The sequence below is a fragment of the Haplochromis burtoni genome, unplaced genomic scaffold (assembly GCF_018398535.1).
Source record: "Haplochromis burtoni strain Fernald_Lab_line unplaced genomic scaffold, NCSU_Asbu1 Contig_20, whole genome shotgun sequence".
NCBI lineage: Eukaryota > Metazoa > Chordata > Actinopteri > Cichliformes > Cichlidae > Haplochromis > Haplochromis burtoni.
The window spans coordinates 3,309,577-3,334,338 of NW_024582381.1; the positions used below are offsets into that span (position 1 = coordinate 3,309,577).

A 24,762-nucleotide genomic window follows, 5' to 3' on the forward strand; every position below is an offset into this window, starting at 1 on the left:
CACACACACACACACATGCACACACTCACACAGGCTCCTCCCAAAAATGTAATTTTACCCAAAGAAAACAAATATATTGGATCTGGTAGGAAGTTAAATGAACTCTTACTGAAAATGACTTACACATGAAATACACTTCATAGCAAGATTACCTTTTCCCCCCCACATGAATGACATGCCCTGCATTATATTGAACAGAAATTTTGTGATTTCTCTTGTCAAATGCATTTACAGATAACAGATAATTCATAGCCTTAAATACGGCTTTACAGTGGCTGCAAGCAAAAGGTCAGACAAGTGAGCAGACATAATGCGTCTCTTGGCATGGCAGGCTCTAACAGGACAGGCTCTGCCTCTCGTCGCAATCAAAGTATAACAGGCCCGAGCTAACGGTGGTGTAATTTCCTGTAATTTGTTCAGTTTAACAGGAGTCGCTGAAGCATGTTTCCACAACGACACGGCGGGAGAAGCAATTGTGTATTATTTGGACTGCCTGGTACATTGTCTCCTGCAGGGCAATAGGTGGCAATAGTAAATGTCCAAAAGAGTTGAGGCGAGGCGACGTTTCGGTCATTGTCATTTCAGATGTAGAGGAAAAAGAGAGGATTGTGTGATCGAGCCAGACAAGAACAACGCTGACACTATTAACATGACTAATGGCTCACATCGTATGATTTATGCTAGCCAAAGGAGGGTTATATTACGTGCTATAATTTATGCTAATCATAGGTTGCAAGCAGCCCCGAGTGACATCATGAGCTGTCAGATAATGTTTTGCCACAACGTGTGCATGCAAACAGGCACAAATAATAAATTTGGGTTCAATATGCTTTAGATGCTATAATAACTCAACAAGGCCAGATTTGTTGCACTGTATTTGTGTGAAAGCAAAATAGGACTTGACTGGAGACAAACTCTACTGCTTTAAATTCGGCATACTTGGAATTTTTTTTGAAGATGAATGTGGGCAGGTGTTGGAGTTGCTCTCTTTTGAGACATATTACCCTTTCTTTTTTTCATCAAAAGAGGTTTAGGGTCAAGGTCAGCTTTAGATCAACAGCATTGCAAGTAGTGGAAATAAGAGTGTCTCTCACTGAGATGAATGCTCGCAGATGTCGGCTCTAAGACATTAACCCTCATCCTCTGCTGTCTTCATAGATAATTTCTGAAAAATGGCTTCAAGTAGTTAATATTCAGTGATGTAACACACAACAGAAGGTCTAAGCAACAGCTGCAATTCTTCCTAACTTCCTAAAAAAGGTGGGCGGAGGGGCGAGCCTGAAAACTAAGTGTAATATTTTTAATAGATGAAAATATGCATCCAACTTTTGGGAAAAGCAATCAGATATATTATGTTTCTTTCTGCTGCTTTTTGCACACAAAGCTCTCAATTTGTAACAATTTTTCTCTTTTCACATGCCTCTCAAATTTTAGGCTTTAGTTACGCTCCATTAAATATTGCACGGCTAGAAAAGATCCAACCTAAAACTAACAAGGATTTCCATGTGGCTGGGTGCCTGCGTTTGCCTTTTCTCTTTGCTCCAAGCCAACATGGAGAAATGCACCATAACAATCTGCAAAGTCACACACATCGGATTTTTTTCTTGCAATTAAATCAACAAGGTTTCAATACATATTTCATGCGAAGCAAGAAATCCAATATTCATACTTATTATTATCTCTGTGCTCAAGCACCAAAGTTGGATTTTATTTTACTCATAGATATGCCTCTTCGCCCATCCACCGAATATCCTGATAGCGCCAGCGGACTTGTTACATATTATGATAGCGATGCGATGATCCTCTATGTTTCGGGCAAATCTGTCAACAGTAAGAAGGAGAAGCGATGAGTGTGTAGATACAGAGCTAGCGATACAGCTGGGATTATAGAAATGAAAACATCAGCATCACGTCTTTTTGAGCTTGTCTTCCTGCCCTCTCCTCATCGTCAACACTTGCACAGAATGTGTAGACAGCCACAGACTGGCCTTCTGTAAATACACGGCAGTGGTTAAAGGAGTGTCTTTACAGTCAGTATGAAAATCATATACTACACAGAAATGTAACCACTAAAGAAATGCACTGAATTTCTACTCGGCACCAAGTGTACCAATATATTTTCACCACAAATAATGTGAGCTGTGTACGCTGAAGATGAATTAAAATTGAGATCTATAACATCTTTTGCAGGAATGTCATGACACTAGAGGCTGTAGTCTGTCTCATTTTCACAGAGGTCAGGTGGTAATGGCCTAAAGGATTATACTGGGGGGTAGCAGATATGCTACATGCACACTCACTCACTAACTGTAGCCTCCTGTGATTGGTAAGCTGCCCCCGGTGTGTCGATTTGCTGTTACGATCCACCACAGTGCTGAAGCACCTGCCATGTGATTCCCCGGACGGCCTCTGATTAAAAGTGATGGGTTTGGAGCGTGAGGCTGTCCCAGCGATCTGAGCACCAATCTATTCTTCAGCAGAATGTAGACTCTCTCTGTGGGCTGCTTTAGCGCCTCCAGGGCCTCCTCTCATGGAACCGGCTCTGGGTGTAAATCATTACAAATGATATGCCCTGTAACATCAGGAGGAAGATGGCTAAGGAAGGACTTTGCGCAGACGATTGCAGGCTGAGAATAGTTTTAATCTGAAAGATGCTACTTGTCATGTTGAATGTTTGAAAGCAAGAGTCTGCAGTCCATCCAGCTCTGCTACATTTTTTTTTTGGTCTAATGCTAGCAGCACTGGCTGAGCAGCTCCTAATATGACAGGTGTTTCGTCGCAATAGAGCTGGGTAAGTATTACGAAAGGCAGTGGCGAAGGCGGTGCAATTTTTGTGGGGTGTCCAGATTTTTACTATGTGGAAGCGCATCAAGTTAATGAAGCTTCAGACACAGAAAATTAGCAGAGAAATGAATTTCACCACCAAAGTGAGGTCAATTTGCACAGATAAATCCATGAAGAACAGTCGAGTGCATCATTGGAACTGCTCGGTTTGCACTGATGAGCAGGTTAATTGCCCATTTTGTTTATTGTGAGAAAGATGCCTGAAACCAATTTTCCCCAGACGCATATCTCAGCCTTATGCACTGGGAAAAAAAAATCAGCTATGGAAAACCCAGAAACAGATTAGTTTAGCTTGCCTCTGTATCAACTTCATTTCCTGAGCAAAAATGTGATTTAAAAACCAAAACAGAAACAGAAAAGCAGACTTCAGATCATGAGTTGGCCACATTGTCAGTTGTGAAAGGCTGTGAAAGATTTGGTCACCATCAAAGTACAAAAGCTGTAGACCTGCCCGTGGACCAGAACCCATCACAACCAAACACACTCCCACCAGCTTCTCTCTCCAAATGCATTTTAACGGCATCTCTTTAGATGATCCAGAAGCCAGATGTCACTGGTTTCTTAATAACTTTCTAGAGGCTAGTTCTGGTCACTATGGCAATTACCTTTATGTCAAGCCTCTAAAAGATATGTCTACCCACGGGACAAGCAGGCAGCCAGCTCCATAATGCTCGTTACAGATGAATGTCGAGGCTGATTCATCCTGACTCGCTGTGTGGTTCGCTGCTGCTCAAGCTACTGTCAGAATGTAAGTTTCATGAAAAGCTCTTGATTGTACTGATTGCCACAACATTAGATTGAATTGCCTATTTATGCATGGTTCTGTAGGAAAAGGCCCCCGAGGTGTAGAAATGACAGGTGAAAAATAAAAGCCACAGATGTTCATGTCTGTAATAATAACAATGCACTTTTACACACAGTAAAAACAGGTAGTCCTGCATGCAAAGCAGCGTAAAAGCTGGAGGTTCATAGACTATTCACCCAACTCTGACTTAGGCACAAATGTGTATTTTCCACTCTGTCTTCAACAGCTACACTAGGGTGTGTACTTTGAGGATGTGGTTGAAGATTAATTTTTGAAAACCTTTTTTCCGTTCATTTATGCAGGAAATTAATGCGCACATATGAAAAATGTGATTGCCACTTGTCAGCCAATATTAACAGTTTAATGTAAGCCTGTGACAAAAATACGAGTCCTTAAAAGTCGGTTACAAAAAAATGTTTAGTCAGGATGTGCAATGTTTTTCCAGTTAAAAATGTATTTTTCTGTATTCTTTGGAGATATTTAAGCATTTTCAAAACAAAATAGAATAAAGTAGATAATACTGATAGATCTCTAAGTAGCTGATTCTTTTTTATGTATAAGAATGCATTACTTAAACAGTCTTTTACCGTTTAAATTTAATTGTGGGTTGTAAACTATATATGGCCCCATAATTTCCTAAAAAAAAAAGCTGTTTTGAATGCGAACATATACAAGCATAAACATTTTACTCCTGACATTATATATGTATATAGATATACATTTTTTACCAGTCCAAATGTGTTTTATTTATTTAAATTTAGAATTCTAGTCACTATAACGTTAAAGATGGAGTGTCTATTAAAAAAGAAGGCTTAGCTCAGCTAATGAGAGTGATTAAGGTGCTCTTTCAGAGAGGAACCGTGTGTTTTATGCATGACATTTGATAGTGAACTGGAAATATCAGCTATTAGCACCTTGTGTGAGACCTTACTGTTTTTGCTCATCTTGGTGGATGTACATTAAAATTACCAGGAAACTGTTTGGTGCATAGGCCTTTATGTTTACTGCTGTATCACTAAACATAGTCCTTTATAGGGCAGATAGAACACTGACTGCTGTGGTGTAAAAGTGCGATATCTGTGCCGGGGTGTCTGAGGTTCACGCATGTCTTTGTGTTTTAATGTAGGACATGCAGGAAAAGGAAGAAGCTAAACCACACTAGCAGATATCCGTAATGTTTGCCACGAGTCACTGCGCCTTGTGCTGTTGAAATGAGGTCTGGTGTTTTCAGCTCTATAAGTCTACAGTTATTATCATAATAATGTCTTGTTTCAAGTTGCCCTGAAACGCCTCTAGCACGGCAGCACCGATTAAGAAATCTTAATTAAGCTTTTGTAGATTCTCCTTCATCAGACCTTGCCTTTTTTTCCCCTTTTTTTTGTACAAAACCTCAGAATCCTTTAGTCGGTTTTAAGAGACATCGCTGCTGCCTAAATGAACAAGGTGTGCTCGAGTGTGTGTTGGTGCTGTGGTTGTGCAGGGAGGCAGCGAGAGAGAAAGAAACCAAAGCCTATGTGTCAGTGCCAGCTTTCAAGTTCCTAGTGCTTCATCTCTCTTGGGGCATTTAAGTATTAGATATCCCTCTGCTGATCCCCTTGTTGTCACAGCAATTTCCCCAGTTGCTCATCATACTTAAACTCCTCTCTCTTTTCCATTATAATCATTCTATACAAAGCACACCTGAGATTTACGCAGAAAGACAATTTGGTTTCACCTCTGAAGCCGCGCAGCATGACACCCAACGTGTTAAAGATATAACAGTTTGAGCTGGCGGGAAGACAAGTGCCATATCTTCCTTGTTCACAGCAGAGGAAAAATGTTCCTATTGAGAGCCTGCAGATTTTATGCTTAGCATCATCTGCTGTTGTGATGTTATAAGAGTCAAATCAAATTAACAGCTGAGCTCACATAAGGTATTACTAAGTGGCTGTATCAGTGGGGAATAACGCCACTGGAATTGGTTGATTAAATGACTTTGGATGTGATGAACTACACATAGGGGCATTATTACAGTGTTGCCTCATTCATCCATGTTTACAGGGAGCAACTGTCTTAATTAAGCATTGTGAGAGGTGATAAATGGGCCGGGCTCACTGTCCGTGGGAGACCCATTGATTTCACATTACATATCCAGATAGGCGAGCCATTACCTTCCGCTTTAGGCATTAAAGTGTTACCGCAGTCTCGGACATAAGCAGCACAGTAAAGCAAAGCTGTAATTATAAGACACAGCAGCACAGCTTAAGGTGAATGTAGCCCTGTTACATTTCAGATGGAAAGGTTTGGGTATATGTGACAAAACAAATTGTGCTAGACAGACCTAGTTTGTTAGCTTTATACACATATGCCTCCGTTCAGCTTACAGCAAAAATATAATTAGTCTGGAAATAGTATGCAGCATCTCTGTGAGAATTCAAGCAGCCGCTGCTCTGTACTTTCAACATCTGCTTCTCTCAGTGATCCCTATAACTGGGCCCGGGGAAAACCCAGCACTACTAATTACTAATAAAACTAGCTAAGCTTATTGCTGTGAATTATTAAAGCTTTATCTGAAGTGGACCAGGAATCGTTCCTAAAGCTAAACGGCTTTGAGGTACAAGGAGGGATCACGGTTCATTGCTGCGTCTGGATTAGCACTTAGCACTATACTTTATATACGTATATACTTTATACGTACGTACTTCATAACACTACCGTGGAAGAGTGTTTATAGGTGGGCGCGAGCTAAAGTTTAGATTCACCTTTCCCTGAAGTCCATGGGAATATCTGTGCACTCTAAATATCAGAATCTGCTTGAGTTCATCAGTGCATCATGTGTTCAGTTTAATACAAACTTCTTGTTTCCTCCCTTCTGTGGTGCCCCTGCTATCTAGCAGTAGTGTATTACATGCTATTTATTTGCATGTGCATGCACTTTTTAATGCTATATTTATATTAATGATTATTTTCTATTTATTTATTTATTTGGTTGTTGTTAAGTGATGCCCAGTGAATGCTATTTAGCTTCTTGCACAGACCTGTAATAATCTTCAGTATCCTATTACTGAGTTTACAATAGTACGAGATGCTGCTGTTGAATTTTCTGTATTTAATCTTTATTTCATTTGTGAATATCTGTTTGTTTCCCTTTTCTTTATTAATGAACCCATAATGAATCATTTCATAAATATCTATAACAAAGGATTTTAGGATATGCTAGAAGATGAATGTGAAAATTGTCCATACTGCCCCTAGAGCAGTAGTTTTAGCTGGCAACCGTTTCCAGGAAGAGCCCCAAACCTTTTGGAGGTGTAAAAATCTGCCAAATGAAACATGTGGAGCTACCTTCTGTGGTGACACCTTGTGAATATTATTTATTTATATTTACTCTATGGGTAAATGTTTTTACCATCTGCTTTATACCAATGGCAATTCTCAAAAACACAGAAACTTCATACATACCAAACCCAAGAACCTATTACTGTTAACTTGTGAGGTGGAAGTTGGTCTTCAGAACTGGCAATCGTGCTTAAGGTTTATCTAACATTAACCATATTAGTTATTCATAGGCTCATGTTGTCTATATGCACGCTCTCATTTTAGCTCTCTACAGCTGCAGCTTTGCTGCTTTTCTGTGCTTTTTTCATTATTTGTGTATGTACCTTTCTCTTTCTCTGCTCTGCTACATGTCAGTGAAAGAGACAAATGCAAAGCAGAGTAGCAAAGTATAATGAATGTGAATTCATCTATGTAGAATTACCAAATAGAAAGTTTTTAAAGAACACCCATCAATCCATTTTCTTAAACCCTTAACCAACTAGGGTAGTAGAGGAAGCCTCTTAGCTGACAGTGAGTGACAGGTAGAACACCTTGGACAGGCTATCAGTCCATCACAGGGATAAGACCAAAAGACACACAACCATTCTCAGTCAAATTCCCACCTATGGCCAATTTAGAATCACAAAGTAACCTAGCATGCATATCTTTTGGAGGAAACCAGAGCACACAGAAAAAAACCTATGCAAGCACAAGGGGAACAGTCAAATTCCACAAAGAAAGTCCCTGAGCTGAACAGGAAGTTAAAACCCAGAACTTTCTGACTTTGAGGCTGCCACTGTTAAATGAAAGTCTATAAAAACACTACTGCCATCTGAAAAAGAACATATCAGAAAAACTAAGTACACCCCATGATTCATGAGCATCTTTAGGGACAATAACTTGAAGTAATTGTTTTCTGTGTAACTTTATCAGTCTCTCCCAGCATTGTGGGTCCACTCTTATTTACAGTGTTGCTTCAGTTCATTGAGCTTTGTGAGCATTCATTTATGCAGTTCTCTTAAGAAGTGAACATAAACAGTTGCAGATTGTAGATTTGTTGGCATGCTTGGGATCATTGCGCGACCTAGTTGGGCCAACCTTTAGCTGATGCTGTGGCTGTTTTGATGGCCTTGGGGTGAATTTGGCACTCCTGGGAAGATTGTGGCATTGTGTTATGATACACCTGAATGCTCCAGACCAACAAACTGCTAAGATGTATTTATAGAGGTGATCACACTTGCTAACGATCAGTTATTATTAGCAGCACTTGGCTGCTGTCTACCCTTTTCACATGACTGCACAGAGTTTTGTCAAAACTTTCTTATACACGTCACGTTAACAAGCAATGAATTTGAATGAATGAAATTGCATTTCACAAAGGTTTTCACGTTGATTAATTGTTTTTTCTATCTATCTCTGTTCTGTTTCCTATCAAGGTCTCGTGCAGGAAAGTGCATGGAGGAGTCACAGAACTCATCGAGTGGAGGGACAGCGATAATGAACAGAAGATATCTCCCACTGGGGCCAGTCCACGGATCCTCAACCCCCTGCGTTTGTTTGCCAGGGGCTCCCCCGAGTTCAAGAGTAACATAAGGGAAATGACATATTTACACAGCATGGAGGACTTTTGGGACTGGTTATCTAACCAGACAGATGTTCAGGGCGCACAGGCCAGAACTAAACGCAGACCCATCGTCAAGACTGGCAAATTCAAAAAGATGTTTGGTTGGGGAGACTTCCACTCCAATATCAAGACTGTCAAACTCAACTTGCTGATCACAGGAAAGATTGTGGACCATGGGAACGGCACCTTTAGCGTTTACTTCCGCCACAACTCCACAGGTCTGGGGAATGTGTCGGTGAGCCTGGTGCCACCTTCCAAGGTGGTGGAGTTTGAGATCGCCCAGCAGTCCACACTGGAGACCAAAGACACCAAATCTTTCAACTGTCGCATTGAATATGAGAAGACGGATCGCAACAAGAAGACTGCCTTGTGCAGCTTTGATCCATCCAAGGTGTGCTATCAGGAGCAGACGCAGAGCCATGTGTCATGGTTATGCTCAAAACCCTTCAAAGTCATATGCATCTATATAGCCTTTTACAGTGTAGACTATAAACTGGTCCAGAAGGTATGCCCTGACTACAACTACCACAGTGACACACCTTACTCCTCAACAGGGTGACCTGGTAGTTGTTAGTCTGCATCAGCCTTTTGTTTTATCTTCAAATAATGTAAATGTCAAGCTCTAAACTCCTTATCCCAAAATACCTAAATACCTGAGACATGTTGCAGGAAGTGCGACTTATGAAGGGACGCACACTGGAGGGATTTGGTGAAACTTTTGTATATACTACACAAATACACAAGTTTAACACTTCAGATAGTTAGGTGTACAGGGACTTGGCTTTAGGGGTTGGCTTGGGATTCAAAAGGTAGTTACCAACCCTGGAAGAATCCACCACATCACAACATGTTCTCTGTAAACCACGGGTATAATTAGTATGTTGTCCAGATGTTTCCTTCAAGGCTAGACTATAGGCATGGAGCCCTGCTGAGTTGGAAGCGTGTAGCTGGCTTCTGGAAGAGCTGCACTCCTGCCAACATTTTCAAACAATTTTCAAACCTTGTTTAAATAGTAATGTGACAAAATATGACAGGACTTTAAATAATGTTAACAATTACAATACCTAAACATTAATAAAGCTATTCAACAGGGCATAAAATGAAAAAAAGAAATCCCATTTGGAAGATCACTGCATTAAGAATGATTAGTCAAAATGATCATTGCCTTTGAAGTGGCGCTAACATCCATTTATACCTGTTAACAGAACACAGACAGGACAGTCTCTATTACTTCAAATTATTTTGATCAATGGAATTATTTCATTAAGGAATGAATAATTAATATGGTCTTAAAACTGATCTGTTATCGTTCTTTTGTGGGGACTAAAAGCAAGTGACTTGACTGATTCAAACCACTTCCTAAAGTGCTCATGACAAAATAAGTCCATCCAACTAATCTAATGCATAAGAAACTTGAGAGCATGATCATACATTACTAACAAACTGTATGTAGGCACATATCCTAGCTTAACATGGCTGCAGCCTTGTTTGCGCCTTAAAATGTGTTGGTTTTCTGCTACAATTATCATAAGGCATGTGTATGCTAAACTAGTCTGAGATCCAACATCTGTGTTTGCAGGATGCACTTTGAGGCATCAGCCTGCCTAGTGAGCCCCACAGTGGATTAATGTGTCAGGAGAGGTGGGGAGGGGGAAGCAATAATTGCAGGACAGGTGGATTTAGTGAGTCTGGCAGACAATTATCAGCACTTTGTCATGGTTCTGCCACCAGCCCTGACATTACCTGTCTTTAATAGGCTTTAATTAGCCTGGGAAATTTCATTTACCAAGAGTGGAGAAACAAAAAGGTGGGGGTGATGGCAAAAGTACAAAATCCATCTGCAATTTTAATGAGAAGAGGGACTAAATTTGAAATATAAGACATTTCCCAATAGTACAGCAGGCTTAAGTTGGCTGACTTTGTGTAAAAGTGGATAACATTCAGTCTTGTAGTACATGGTGTAATGTGTTCGACTCAGAAATCACTCAAATTTTTTTTAAAGCTTTTGTTAAAAACCATTCGGATTTTAAACGGCATGAGTTTTGTTATCTGGAGATACCCAGGGTTTTTAGGTTAGGGCATGTGCCACTAAAGACAAAGAATAGATTTCTGTTAGCGTCATTTTATTGGATGTATCTCATGTCTTTCCACTTCAGCTGTAAATGATTTCATCACCTTATACATGAGGTGAGGTGTACGATAAGGAACTTAACTCGGAGTTGATCTATGTTGATGTTTTGGTTCTGCTCCTTTGTGCAAATGCTGTGTGTTAATGTGTAAAACTAAACGTGTTTATTGATTATGGTTTCAAAGTATATGATGTCAGATTATCCTAATTTTTCCAGAGAACTCTATCAAGTATACTGTACCTTATTTTTTGGTGTTTGTTAAGAAATATCATGTAGATAAATGTCATATTTCAGCTGATGGTTAGATTGCTTTGATTTCATTTTTTGTAACTGCAGATTGTACCCAGTTTGATTTCTGCTTGCTCAAAATTGTTTCAATAGTTTCCCTTGTAAAATAGGAGTAAAAGCTCTTCTGTGTATAGTGTAATTACACTTTTCATTTTGGAATATTTGATTTCAGATTTTGTTAAAATGTAACTGTAAAGATCAATTTAGGTTTTTATGGCATTAAACCTTATTTGAACTTGGCTCAAAGCATGCTGTCACACCGAGTCAGGTCTAGTCTGTTGGTGCTCGTAGTTGTCTCGTTTCATTCCTGAAAGGACTTCTCAACAGGATAAACACACAATTTTAAGAGGTACATTTCAGGGTAGCTTTTTAATGGGCAATAAATCTGTGTCCACAGGCGTGGATGATACCAGAGGTACACCTCAGGGAGCACATCCATTTTGCCGTGGCCATCAGGGACAGGGGTCTTTTCATTCGCTTCCATTACTCTTATCTGATCAGGGTGAGGCACCTACTCCTTATAGGCATCAAGTCACACTACGCTTTCCTGCTGCATGCACCCAAATCCCCTGGAAAACTACAAGGAATGTTAACATATGTTTCACTTCTCAGCATTCAACGCTTATTTCCGACAATCAATATAAGGGAAAAATTCAATTTTGACACTGCAGGCATCTCTCTCTTTCAAGCTTTAAAGTTAGTAGAGGAACGCGAAGGAGGAAGATAAAAGGTTGGAGAGGCGTCCTAAAGCAGAGATGGTATCAGGTCTTTTCCTGGGATCTGTGCTGAGAGGGGCGGATGAGGATCAGCGAGCTGCTGATGAAGACTTCTCTTCCAGCAGAAAAGAGCGGCCTCACATTCACTTTAATTAGGGCTTGTGCCAAGCATTCACACATAAAATAGGGGGGGGGAAAAAAGCACGTCTTTTATGTGCTGAACAAAGGTTCAACATTTAACATGGCACTATGCTAATGCAGTTAAAGCACATTTTCTTTTGATTATCACAGTGGTGTTGTTGTCTAATTATTATTTTTTTCCAAACGAGAACCCCTCAAAAAGAAAAAAAAAAAAAAATCAAAAAAAAAAATCACCCCAGCCTGATACCTGCACCCATTAGTACAACCATTAAAAGAAACTGTGTGGATAATAACCATCCTTCCTTAGACTGAAATCGCTTCATATTGAGCTCAACATTCTCCAGTTAAAAACATATTAAAAAAAAAAAAAAAAAAAAAAAACCTAGGCCACTTCAGACTGCTGGAAAATGTTTTAATGGGTTAATGCAGGCATTCTTGCAGACAACAACTTCATCTTTTTGTTTTTTTTCTTTTTTTTGCTTCCAACGTTTCAACATCTCAACATGACGCTGAATGATGAGTAATATCATGTAAAAATGATGCTACTCGTAATTTACAAAATCCTCTGAAGTGTCTGTCACGCCACAACATACAAGACTGACCGAATAAAAAATGACAACCCCTCATTCAAACACAGAATAACATTGCCAGTAGAAGTGATGCTCAGCATCCTACAGATATCCAAGCATGTTAGAGGAAGATTTTGCACATACTCAATTAATTTTATTCTGCACAAGTATGTCAGATAATTGCAGAAAAAAAATGGTTAAAACAAAATTGGTACTTGGACACTTTCTTTTGACAATAACATGACCATGCATTAGTCTCTCCACTTTTAGTTAACCACAATATATTGAGAATATATAATATTTGCATGTTGGCAATACTAAAGAAACAAATTCTCAAAATTGAATCTATAACAGTTCACAGACGTATGATCTGGAAAAAGTCATTCAAATGGGAGACTGAGTAAATATGTCCATATACTTCCAATGTTTTAATATATTAGGGCCAAAGTACAGACACTTTTGTCTTACATGTTTCACAAGGATCGACACTGTCTTCATAATGGCAGATCACTATTTCCCCCCACAAATACGCAATAGGACACACTTTCTTGTACATTGGTCTTTTGAAGATGGTTCAACTGTCATTTACATAGAAATGGTGCCATCAATATGGGGCATACACATCTTTTAAAAAGTGTAAAGAACTGACCTTGCACTGAAAGTGTTCATGCTTTTTAATGTCTAGTCACAAAACGGGCTAAACATTACAAATATATAATATTTCCCATTTAGTTAAACCTTTGTTACGTTCCTATAGAACTCCATATCAAAATGACTATTCATGGGAACTAGTGCAACCTGGAGGAGGCCTGGTCTTTGTGACAAGGCAGGCACAGAGTAAAATAGACAAAGTACTCCAGAGCAGCTCCAGAGCAATGGCAGATATATTAAGGCCATTTTGAAAATTACAGGAAAAATAAAACTGTAGCAGAGAGCTTGACTTGCTACCCAGTCTGAACAGAATTCTGTTCGGGCAGCAAAGCAAGCAAGCAACACCGAGTGAACCAATTTTTTTTTTCCTCCCCCCAGTCAATTGATGTCAGTCTTCCACGTGCCAGCCTCCCCCACATCCCTGGCCAGAAAGCCCCACTCTTCTTTATTCAAGTGTGTTCAGTTTTGGTGGAAATAAAGAGTGGTATCCTTGCTAGTCCTTCTTTTTTGTAAACCCATGCTTCACACCTCCAGTAAAGTCCTGGGACACAGTCGAGCAGTCAAGACTGTTTTAGGCGCTTCCTGGGAAGACCGAAGGGTGGGCACTGTGCTGAAGCCAGGGCACGAAAGGCTTCGGCTACCAAGTGAGGATGGGACTGGATCATTGACTTCCAGCCTGCAGTCTCCATTATATCTGTAGCATGACTGTAAGCACATGCAAAATGAAGTCAGATACTCAGACATGATAATCTGCACATTAAAAACCAATAAACATAAATGAGATTGTAATGACAAAGCAAATAAGTGGGATTTGATTTGTGAGTTGTATGCTAAACTTGAAAAAGGGCCATTAGTGCTTTCCGCACACATGCATAAACTAAAATTAATAGAGCGGTGGAATGCGTCGCGCTGTGAATACAACAGAGAGAAATAAGCTTAATATTTCAAGGTGTCCTGTAACACTGCACTACATCATCTGGAAGAGAAGTAAGAAAAAAAAAAATCTTCCCACGGCAACCACCTGCATTCTTTTTAAAATTCTACAAATATTCCATTTCCAGGGTTTATCCAGGAATGAGTCTATTAATAACTTGGATACAAAGATATGGAGCTTCAAACTGAAAAGGCAAATAGCACTCTGTCTACCTGGGCTAAAACAATGAATTCTAATGCATCTGGTCGGGGAAAGAGATAAGAGTGTGGTATTAATCTTGTGTCACATATATCAGCTAATTACATACTTGCTATTCCAGTTCTTTCCATCTTTACAGCCCAGCTGTCTCAGGACACTGCACCTATGGCAAGGAGATAAAAAGGTAAGCATTCAGGGCTGGTAAACAGAAATGGCAGCAGGAATTTATCACTGGAGTTTTTTTTTCTTTTTTGCGATACTTGCCTGTTGATAAAATCTATGGCTTGTGCTTTGAGCTGCTCGGCACTGTGCAAGTCAGCCAGGATGAGGGTGTCGGCCACATTCTCCACTGAAAGGCTGTTGCACAAGGCCTCTTCACACATAACCTTTAAACGCTCAAGAGCATACTGGGGTGGAGGTGATGGAACGAGGGGGGGAACACAGAGAGCAGTGATTATAGTCTACATGTTAAATAAATGCCGGTGACTTACGGTTTTATCACAGTTAGTGCAAATGCACATTAAGGCTACGGATGCAATCATTTACTGGAATGGATGACTCAGCAATCCTAATAGAAATGGAGAAAAATTGACGAGGATCCAAAATGCTGAAGCAGAAGGCTCTCTAATAAGCATTTTAAAGAAAACTAAAAGCACTACCTTGCAGTTCTATGCCTCTGTCGACCAGTAGAGTTGCAGTTTACATCCAGTTTAAACTTATGAGTTATGTAAGGGCGAATGAAGAAATTTATTTGACATGAATCCTGTATGAGTTTAATATTAGGAGGATGCCTGCTTTGATTGGCAGGTGTGCCAACACATGGAGCCTTAGCTGACTGCTGTCTGTGTGGTGTAACTTTGCCAGTTCCAGCCACCACAGTGGACCTCTCCAGTATGCTTGAGTATTTTAACTGAATTGAATGATCTGAAAAAAATAATCACACAGCTGTTTGTGCGGTAAAGCTGATCTGAAAAGCCTGCGTTTCTGTTTTGTTGAGTGAAATTTTAAGACTTAATTAACCTGCTGCTTAGCACTAATTAGCTGATTTGTGCCTTTATGTTGTATCTGTATAGTTTCTGAATGCAAACCAACACAGCAGTGACAAACATGTCGACAACGAAAATTTAAATGTTGTCGACATCAATCTTTTACACACCGTTTATAACAAAATGTTTTGTGAGGTCACAGAGAGCTTTAGGTTTGACAAGTAAGACCTAATAAATGCATCCCTGAGTTAGAATGGTTTGTACAGATTTTGAAGAAATTCCCTTGAAGCGTCCCTGAAGCACCGTGTTTACGGGAATGACAGAAAGCTCACTCAGTACAGTTTTGATTCTTCTAACAGTTTATCCTTTTCCAGCTACACAATAACAGCCCTAGACGAAAATATTAGACAAATCAGTCTCAACACAGAAGAGAAACCACATCACCATATCAGCAACCTTAGATAAAATCAGCCCTTTAAAGTTTGAAGAGCTGCCTACAAGTATGTGTTTGGAAGCACACACTGTGGATGAGCACATCCCCCCAATAAATAAATAAATAAATGAATGAATGAATGAATGAATGAATGAATGAAGGTAAAAAATACAGACTACGACGGCTAACAGCTACATAATTACAGAACAGACCGCATTAGCCCTTAAGCCTCATTGACTTACATATAGTGTTGCTTGTACACTACTGTCCATGACAATACTGCATACAATTACCATTTCAGCTTTACTGTTTCACTCTTTGAGTTACTAGTGAGTTAGTAACTGAATACAATACCAAGCAAGACCATAAGACTATAAGGTTAATTTTCTACTTTTACAAGAGAAAATGGCAGTAGATGTCTGGTCAAATAAAAGCATAATCTCACTGGGCACTTACTTTATCTGCAGCTGCCAGCAAATTGTCTGCCATTTTCTCCAAATTTGGTGCTTTGCCTGTATAGATGAAGCCCATCATTTCCTTAAAGACATCAGGATCCACATCACTGATGTCAACACGGTTCTGCAAATTTAGACGGCTTTCTTTAGTGCACAGAACCTAGTATGCATATATACAAGAGCAATAACAGTACTGAAAGGATTTGCTGAGGACGTGACAATTAAAGTTTTACTCCTACCTTTTTACTCTCCTCCATTTCATGTTCAAACATAGCATTAAAAACTGGTGACCTCGCTGCAAAAAAAAAAAAAAAAAAAATTAAAAAAAATGCATAAAAATATATATTAAAAAATATACACTTTTGACATTTACCAGTGACTCGTCAACAATATTGAGCACATTAGCAAAGCAAATAAAAATGTCTTAATTCATCCAGGCATATAAGCATCAATGTCACATAAGGAAACAGCACATAAATTACTAAGATCTTAGAAGACAGATGTAAAAAGTCCACAAATATCTATACTATTAAAATAAAATGCTGCAAAATTTATATTGCTGCCACTTTGTTAGCACTTCCTCTTTGAGCACTGAGGCTTCCACCATGTCTAATGAAGATGAACTAGAGAGCAGAGCCAGCCTCTCAATCTCCTGAATCTTACAGTCATCTGGGTCAAGCAGGGCCAAGCAGGGGTAGTGGTGTGGATTAGCACCCACTGCAGAAGTAGGCCGCTACAAATCAAGCCATGAACACAGACTGCTCGTAGTCTTTCGAGGTACTTATAGCTCTCCACAGAAGCTGTTCAGAGGCGGCACAGATGTGTCTGTCTTGGCCCATTTTGAGGGCTTTTCTCTGAGTTGTTACAAACTTAAGTTGTGGAGGCCAGGGAGGTCTTACCTGCAAGGATGGATTTGTGGGCTTTGAACTCCTGCCCTCCCACATAGAGGCTGCAGTCTGTGAAGCGTGAACACTCCCACAGGTTCCCGAGGTCATCAGACAGCTGACACTCTGGTACCTTCAGCATGTTCATGTTAGACTGGCCTGAAATGTTAACAGAATCCTGGACAACACTAACCTGTATAGCAGAGAGAAAAACAAAAAAAACCAAACTAAAGCTGTTGTATCAAGTCAGAACATGCTAACAAATCCAGCAGCAAATATGTAGCAAACATTTAGCAGCCAATATGTGTTTGATTTCTTTCTTTTTAGTGTGTATTATCCAGACTAGGGAACCTACAATTAGGATGGCAAAATGCTTGAAAACATACAACCACTTAAATCCAAAATTAATTAACTTTGCTGACATCCCTAATTGATGGGAAGAGACAGTTTGTCTTTAATTTGAATGCAATTTATTTATCAAAGTGGCAATTTCTCTGAAACTGTTTAATCCTTCTGGAAACGCTGGCTGGCAAATTGTAATCCTAGCAATACTAACTCAATTGCACGTACATGAAAATTCACTGCCACCTCACTTAACTTGTCCCTTGAAAGAAGATTTCAGTAGATGTTCATTCTTCTTGACATACCAAATTCAATTATTTCAGAAAACAAGATCCAACACAAATGATGTGTGATGGGGGAAGCATTTCTTTTGCCAACAGTTCAATGTCATTTGAAGCAAATCCTAACAATAAGTTGCACCACAGCATGCACTCAGGTGTAATGTGGTCATGTCAAGAGCTCTAATCCATTAAAAGGTCGCAACATGGGTGTAATTAAGTTCATATAAGAGTGGTCTAATGTTGAAGACTTCATTTAAAATTTAACATAACAAATGAATACTTTATAAAGCCAAATATAACACAACAACTGGTACAAAAAAAAAGAAAAACAGAAAAGACAACCAGGTTCTTTCCACTAGCCAAATGTTAGCGGAAAGAACCCAATTTGAATTTAATCGCTTACAATTTTTACAATCGATAGAACTTTTGACTGCAATCGAGTAGAGAAATTGTGGTTCATGTCATTTGTAATGTTGCTAAATATAATGACCAAAAAAGACAAAATGGTAGCACTTTAATTTGAAGAATAAAAGGAAAGATTACCTCACAGAACAGGGTGAGCTTGTCATCTGGTAAAAGTCCATTGGCTTCATCAAGGAGGAAATCTCTCCGTATAAATTTTTTGAAGCCCCAGTCTTTGCCTTGGACAAATCTATATGCTCTTTGGCTTTCTGCAACCAAGAGGAAAAAAAAAACAAAATTGCAGTCTTGTTATAGCTTTTACAAGTAGGGAATGAAAAGGAACCCAAAAAACACTCAAAATCCTGCACTCACCCATTGCTTTTGTCTCCTCTCGTTTAGCATTCAACAAAGAAAATTTGAACTTTGCTCTGACTTCACTTTTTGGACAGCTAACAAGAAGTAAATACAATGACAAATAATCTTTGCTTTCATCATCAAGTCCCTTTGGATTGACTCGCAGACACCTGCCAAGCGAACAGATAACACTGCACGTCAGTTATCATACAAACTTAAAACAGTACTGCGACGCGCCCTTAGGCGCAATTTTCGTGTTTCTGAGCAGCTGTGTGTAATTATCACCTATGTGCAGAGTTCACATACTGAAAACAAATATACTTTTTATTGACATGCGGGTTTGTTCTAGAAAATTCTAGGAACTCAATCAGGCAAAAAATTTGATATAAATAGTAAAAAGCTAAACCATGTTTACAGTTCCAAAACTCTAAAAGCTATTCAACACATCAGTGATTTTCATGGCCACAGAAACTAAAGGGAAGAAGAAAAAAAACAACAAACATCTAGCAGCAGTAAAAGGTTTATCTTGAGTACTAACCATTTCATTTTGTCATTAGGGCCAGAAGAGAAAGTTGAGCTCTTCAACACTTCTCCCATTTCCTCTCTGCAAAAACTAAAGTTGTTTATGGTCCACATGTAGGAAAACTTCACAACTTTGACCTTGAACAAGAATAAGACACATAAGGACCCATCAGACCCCTAATGTGAAACTTAACATACTCCCACAGTAAATTCTGATCACTTGGAAAGTGTCACTATAGGGAGAGAAAAAAACCCCTCAAAAAAACCACAAAAGATGTAAAATTGTAACAATAATGAAGGCCAAATTCAATTTAACTGCTGTTGTATGGTGTAATCTTTTGTATGCTGGATTACTGTTGATATTTAACAGCTGTGCCACCCCCGACCTCAGTAATAATATTCTAAGGAGAATAAAATTTGAGAATAAAAAACAGGAAAATATGATTTTAAAACTAACATTAAAAAAAAAAAATCTGCATTTAAAGTGGCAACCAAGAAGCTTTCATTTTTCTAATGCCTGTAGGGTCACTGCCTATTTATAATGAGATAACCTGATAATGATTTACTCTGCAATTTGCTTATTAAAGTACCAAAATATTTATATGCATATGTTTATAATATTAGAAATACTGTGCCTCTGACAACATACTTGGGAGTAAAACGCTGTATTAAGTTACCCCAAATGTAAAATAAGCCGTTCTTACTGCTACAGCTTCACACTGTGTGCAAGAGATGAATTGACTTTTATTATCAAATACAAAAAGTGGGTGTAGCCAGTTAGATGAGGAGCTGCAGGTGTCAAGCTACAGATCAACCTCTCAGCTTTGCTATTCACAGACTCAGCTATGTGCAGCATTTAGGAAGGGGGGGGGGGAGTCAATATTTTTCTTTATTGCCCCCAGAATTTGGTGACCTGTAGTATATTTACCTTTATTTTTCATTACTACCAGTAATTACATGTGTATGAGATTGCCACTTCAAATACAATTATATAAAAAATAAAAATAGTTCTATCATTAATAGGTGCAGAAAAGAACAAATAGAGTACCGTTGTGACCATACCTGTGTGTAACACCAGCTCTCTGCCACAGGTCCACTTGACATCTCCCCAGGAGGAGGAGGAGTGGGAACCCGTGACATCGCTGGCTCTGTGGTACCACTCACTTGCGTCCTTAAAGCACTAACATTACAAGAAAACAATAAACAACGAGTATTTCTCGAGAATTAAACAGCATAAAGTTTAGCTTTCATGAATCAGCCTGGAAACACATTTGAAACATGAGTAAACAAAATGAAAATGAAACCATCCTCATGTACAGTTAACTGTATTCTCTGTACTTTTCCTTTATGTAAAAAGTACCATAACTTGACAGCAAGTCGCCAGTCACCCTAAAAGCACATCTCCAAAGTTTGAGTAAAGCTATAGTCAGCGTGATTTATTACAAAAATGATTACAGCAAGAAAAAACAAAACAGAAAAGCTTCAATGAAAACAGCCAATATTACATAACTAAATAAATCAAAAGGTTATCTTTCAGCAGTTGTGGCTGGCAAAAAAAGGGTCAAAATGATGTTGGCTGTTCAGAACAGCAGGAATTGAAGCAGGATTTATAGTTCGTCCGAACTGTATGTCTAATGTTTGGACACCTACAAGACATGCCTCTCCACAAATTTCTGAAAAAAATAAAATAAAATTAAAAAACAAAAATCAAGTGCTCCATACTATTTTTCTAACAATGGCAAGATACAAATGCCATTTTTATTTCACTTATTCAGTGCATGTTTATGACAGCAATATACCAAAACCTACATATAACTGCTCATATTTATCAGAGCTGGATCACACAGTTTTATTTTTATTTTTCTCCTAACGTAAGATCATTTAAGTTCATATTTTCTTGCAGTAAGTTCAAAAGTCTCTAAAGCCCTGAGATCCTTATCACACTTTCTTGGAGTAAATTTCTATTAAAAATGATGAAACTGGTCATGTTTTTAGACAATTGGCAAACGCCCCTAGCATTAATCATCTTTTGTACCTCCCTCCTACCATGTGCTACATAAAAAAATAAAGTAAAATTTCTTTAATTTCTAATATTTAATTTGAGCCCAAAAGTGTTCCAATTCTGAGACAATATCCAGTGTCAAAGGGCAAGCTGATGTCGCCATTTCCATGTTTTATAATACATTATACTAATAATGTAAACTTAATCTTAAATGCATAAATGTTTTACCTAAAAATGTTCTTGTACTCCTGTGTGTGTTATGACTTTGCTTAACCATAGCACACGATCATACATTATGTAGTTTTATCACCTAAAGAAAACATTTCGTTAAATACAAACCAGCGGTCAGTGAATTTGCTGTAGACACAGTATGACTGAAACTGTTTTGGATTATTGTAGACTCCGATGAGACTTCTTTCTATGTCTCTATAAAAATATATATCGTGATATGATTGCTATATCAATGCTATACATTTACACTCCCTACTCTGTTACTTTGGTACCTAAAAAAGGGAGCTACTTCCACAATTTCCAAATAAAGAACAGAACTTTTAAAAATTTCCAAGAAAACTGTTCCTGCTACAGGTGGAAATAGCAAACATATTTTACCTTCTGAGATAAAAAAAAACAAAACAAAACACACTGCAAGTACAACCAGGCTAAGAAGGACGAGACAGCAGGCGCTGACGATTTCCAACTCAAAAGAAAACAAATGACTCCACCAAGCATCACAGGAAGACTTTCTGCTTGCGCTCCATATGACAGCAAGGGCAAACGGTGGATGGAAATTACTGACGCGCTTACATGGTGGAACCATGTAATAAAGAAATAAATAAAAGCTGGACCCAAGATGTAACATCCTAGGTGGAAGATTTTCTCCTTTATTCTGTACAGTATTGTACAGCTACGAGTTTATGTCACTGTAGTTATTGTTAAAATTTTCAGGAAAAACACTACCGAGCAACTTGTTTGCTTACAGCTAAATCATACTGTCACTACTATTGCACTATAAACGCTGCATTGTTTTAAATTAGGAAGTATGTCATCAGTGACAGTAGCTCACTGGAAAAGCAGAATGGAAAATGCTCATTTACTTGCACTTATAAATGCTGCTGCCTGCAAGCATCATTTAAACATCTTTCAGTATTTTTTTTTTCTACCTTCTCTGTAATGTCAGAATTATCGCTATGGCAAATTTCCTAGAAATATTGTGATATAATTTGCAAGCTATAGCGCTCACTCATGCTAATGTGTATGTGCGGTTTCCAGTATAAAGCCTTGTATCAGTGCTTTGAGTAGTCAAACTGAATCTACACAATCAAGTCTGCACACATCTGAGCCTAGTGCCCTAAAGAGCAAGAACCAACTCCTTATAATCACCTCTTGAATGGTTGAAATGTACACAGATGGATGTTTTTAGGTTATCACTGGATCCTTCATGACCTTATCTTGATGTTACATACTAGAAAAAAAAAAGGAAACAAATATTAGGCCTTGAATATAGAGCTGTTCAACCTATCTAGTAGTAACTGAAGAGCCCCCATGCTACAGAAGCATCTAGAAATGAAGAAAATGCTCATAACAAACCCGTCACATTTTATCCCCCCCAAAAAGTCAACAAATTGAACCACAGGAAAGTGATTGCTTAAATAAATAAATAAAAACCAGTCGTGAATGCCACGTTATTAAAAACTGAGTGCAGCACTCACGACAACATACTGGTTATCCGGATGAGTAATTTAGGTTTGTAGTATTTTGCTAAACGTTAACGATAATTTAGGACAATTTATCGCTCGCCACATCCTTTAGGTGGCTGCTCGGCTGATAGGTCGGTGTGTTAAACTTAAGATTCACCTGCAACTTTGTTTGGCCAACACATTAGCTGGAGTTGTGCTACCTCGCCTGTAACACAACACAGATGATGCTATGCGGACTAACATTCAACTAGCTGGATTGCATTAGCTAAAAGTTACACCGCAGGAGTTGTATTGAGCCTCACAACTTACATTACCCAATACGGTTTTCCAGATGTAAACAAGTATCACTAACAGTAAGTTAGTATGAAAAACATTAAAAAATAAATAGCAAATAAAGCAACAGCTCAATGTTAGCTAAAGTATCAATACAAATTTCCAGACCATCATTTACGCCGCTTCACCATATGTCGTCATTTAACAACAAACTTGCTCAAATAAGAACAGTAAAAAAAGGGGAAGCATCATATTTTAGATATTTATCGATTTTATGTTCAATACGTATGTAGCTAACCTTTTCATTAGCAAGCTTAACTTCACTTTAGCAGACCGCAAATACGGCGAATAGTCATCAGCTAGCACACAACATGTTAGCAATAAATCTGTTCGCATGTTTCCCAGCACACTTAGATCAGTTGTATTACTTCTCATCTGCGACACAAAATAACTAAAGATACCTCAAGTTGATTCCGTGCCGTGTTGTTTAGACCCCGCATTAGCCGGCGTGAAACAAAAGGGCCTTCACTGAGACAGGATGCTAACTAACGAAGCGCTTTGGTTCAGCCTGCTGGTGGGAAAACAACATCGGCTAACTAGCGGCTAGCTAGCTAATCTCTACACTGGCTGCTGGCAAAAAAGTTTAAAAAGACGTGGTGACTGCGTACCTCTCAATTTCATACTCCCACATATATCGAATAACGCATAAAGCTTTGTATTACACCTGCTCCTTTCACGGTCCGTCACTTTGAACTCTTTTTCATTCAGTCTCTTTACAAGGTTTCTTTGTCTAATTTATATCTCTGCTAGCTTACATTTGTCTAGCTGGCTGGGGTAGCTTGAATGGCTAGAAAATATAGCTACTGCGCAGGCGCGAAATTTGGATAATGTCCACAGACTGATCATGTCTTCCTCCATCGCAACTATAATAATACTAATAATAATACTACTACTACTGCTAATAATAATAATAATAATAATAATAATAATGTTCCCCTTTCAGCTAAACTCTGATCTTAAAAACTGAAAATAGCAGTGGTTACTCTGGAGACTAGATAGACCTATTGATTAGGCTATTCAGGCAATAGGATTACAAACATACACAAATACACACACATAAGTGTGAATCTTTGCCATTTTGAGACACTGGATAGTATAGTACCTCATCAGTATCCACGTGGACTTATAATACTTATTTTAGGTCAAGTAACTTGTAAGTTCCATGTTTGTAATTGGGTTCTTGAGACCTGGATTACAAGTGTGTGTGCGCCTGTAAAACCCTATTAGCCAGCAAGTGTTGTTTAAATTTTTTTTTACATATGAATCAATTGACTTGACTTGGTAACTTTGGGAAAGGATTGTGCACTCATATATTTACCTACATCTTTTTAGGGTTATTTCACTTTTGCTGGTGAGAATATACACATTGCCTTACAATAAAATTAAGTACATTGCAGTACAAATAAAAGAGTAATTTAAACTTAAATACCCCCCCCCCCCCTTCTCTCTCGTTTCCCCTTTAAAAGCACCTCTGTGACTCTGTGTTGGAAAGTTTCTTCTTAGCTTCTTTAGACTAGATCTCATGAGATCCAGTCTGAAGAAGCTAAGAAGAAACTTAGCTGACATTTAACTTGCATTGATAACGCCAGCTCTTAATGAGATTGCTATCACTATTCAATCAGCACTGTAGTGGTCCTTCCCAGGTGGTAATGGTCCTGACCAAGAGCAATACAAGAAGTATGGCCCTGCAAGTAATATGGTTTCTCTTATACCCCCAAGCTACTATTCTAATGACGTGTCAGCTAAAGTTCAGCAGCATAATGGTCAGCCAGCAGTGTTGGGAAGGTTACTTTTAAAATGTATTCCACTACAGATTACATGCGCCAAAATGTATTGTTTTGTAACGTATTCCGTTATGTTACTCAATGAAAGTAA

At 38.6% G+C, this 24,762-nt stretch overlaps 2 protein-coding genes across 5 annotated transcripts in view; one reads left to right on the forward strand and one right to left on the reverse strand.

Moving 5' to 3' along the window:
• nxph2a (neurexophilin 2a) overlaps positions 1-11,233 on the forward strand; it is an 18,571-nt gene extending 7,338 nt beyond the window's left edge. For both annotated transcript variants that reach the window (XM_014332694.2, XM_042218539.1), the window contains one exon: positions 8,383-11,233. In XM_014332694.2, coding sequence (XP_014188180.1) covers positions 8,383-9,129 — 747 coding nt within the window. In that variant the 3' untranslated portion in view covers positions 9,130-11,233. The remainder of the gene's footprint in view (positions 1-8,382) is intronic.
• A 1,006-nt stretch (positions 11,234-12,239) lies between these two features.
• On the reverse strand, positions 12,240-23,690 carry spopla (speckle type BTB/POZ protein like a). Of its 3 annotated transcripts, none has more exons than XM_005919339.2 (12): positions 23,496-23,690; positions 22,238-22,319; positions 19,918-20,035; positions 18,872-18,993; positions 18,352-18,503; positions 18,121-18,248; positions 16,970-17,147; positions 16,310-16,365; positions 16,072-16,194; positions 14,461-14,603; positions 14,306-14,359; positions 12,240-13,769 (listed from the first exon to the last, which is right to left on the reverse strand). In XM_005919339.2, exons 3-12 carry the CDS (start codon positions 19,993-19,995, stop codon positions 13,625-13,627), a joined length of 1,179 nt encoding a protein of 392 aa, XP_005919401.1. In that variant the 5' UTR covers positions 19,996-20,035; positions 22,238-22,319; positions 23,496-23,690; the 3' UTR covers positions 12,240-13,624. The 3 variants fall into 3 exon arrangements, with proteins under 3 accessions (XP_005919401.1, XP_005919402.1, XP_042074462.1); XM_005919340.3 differs by having other exon boundaries at positions 23,289-23,690; XM_042218528.1 differs by having other exon boundaries at positions 19,918-22,319.
• Between the last annotated feature and the right edge of the window lie 1,072 nt (positions 23,691-24,762).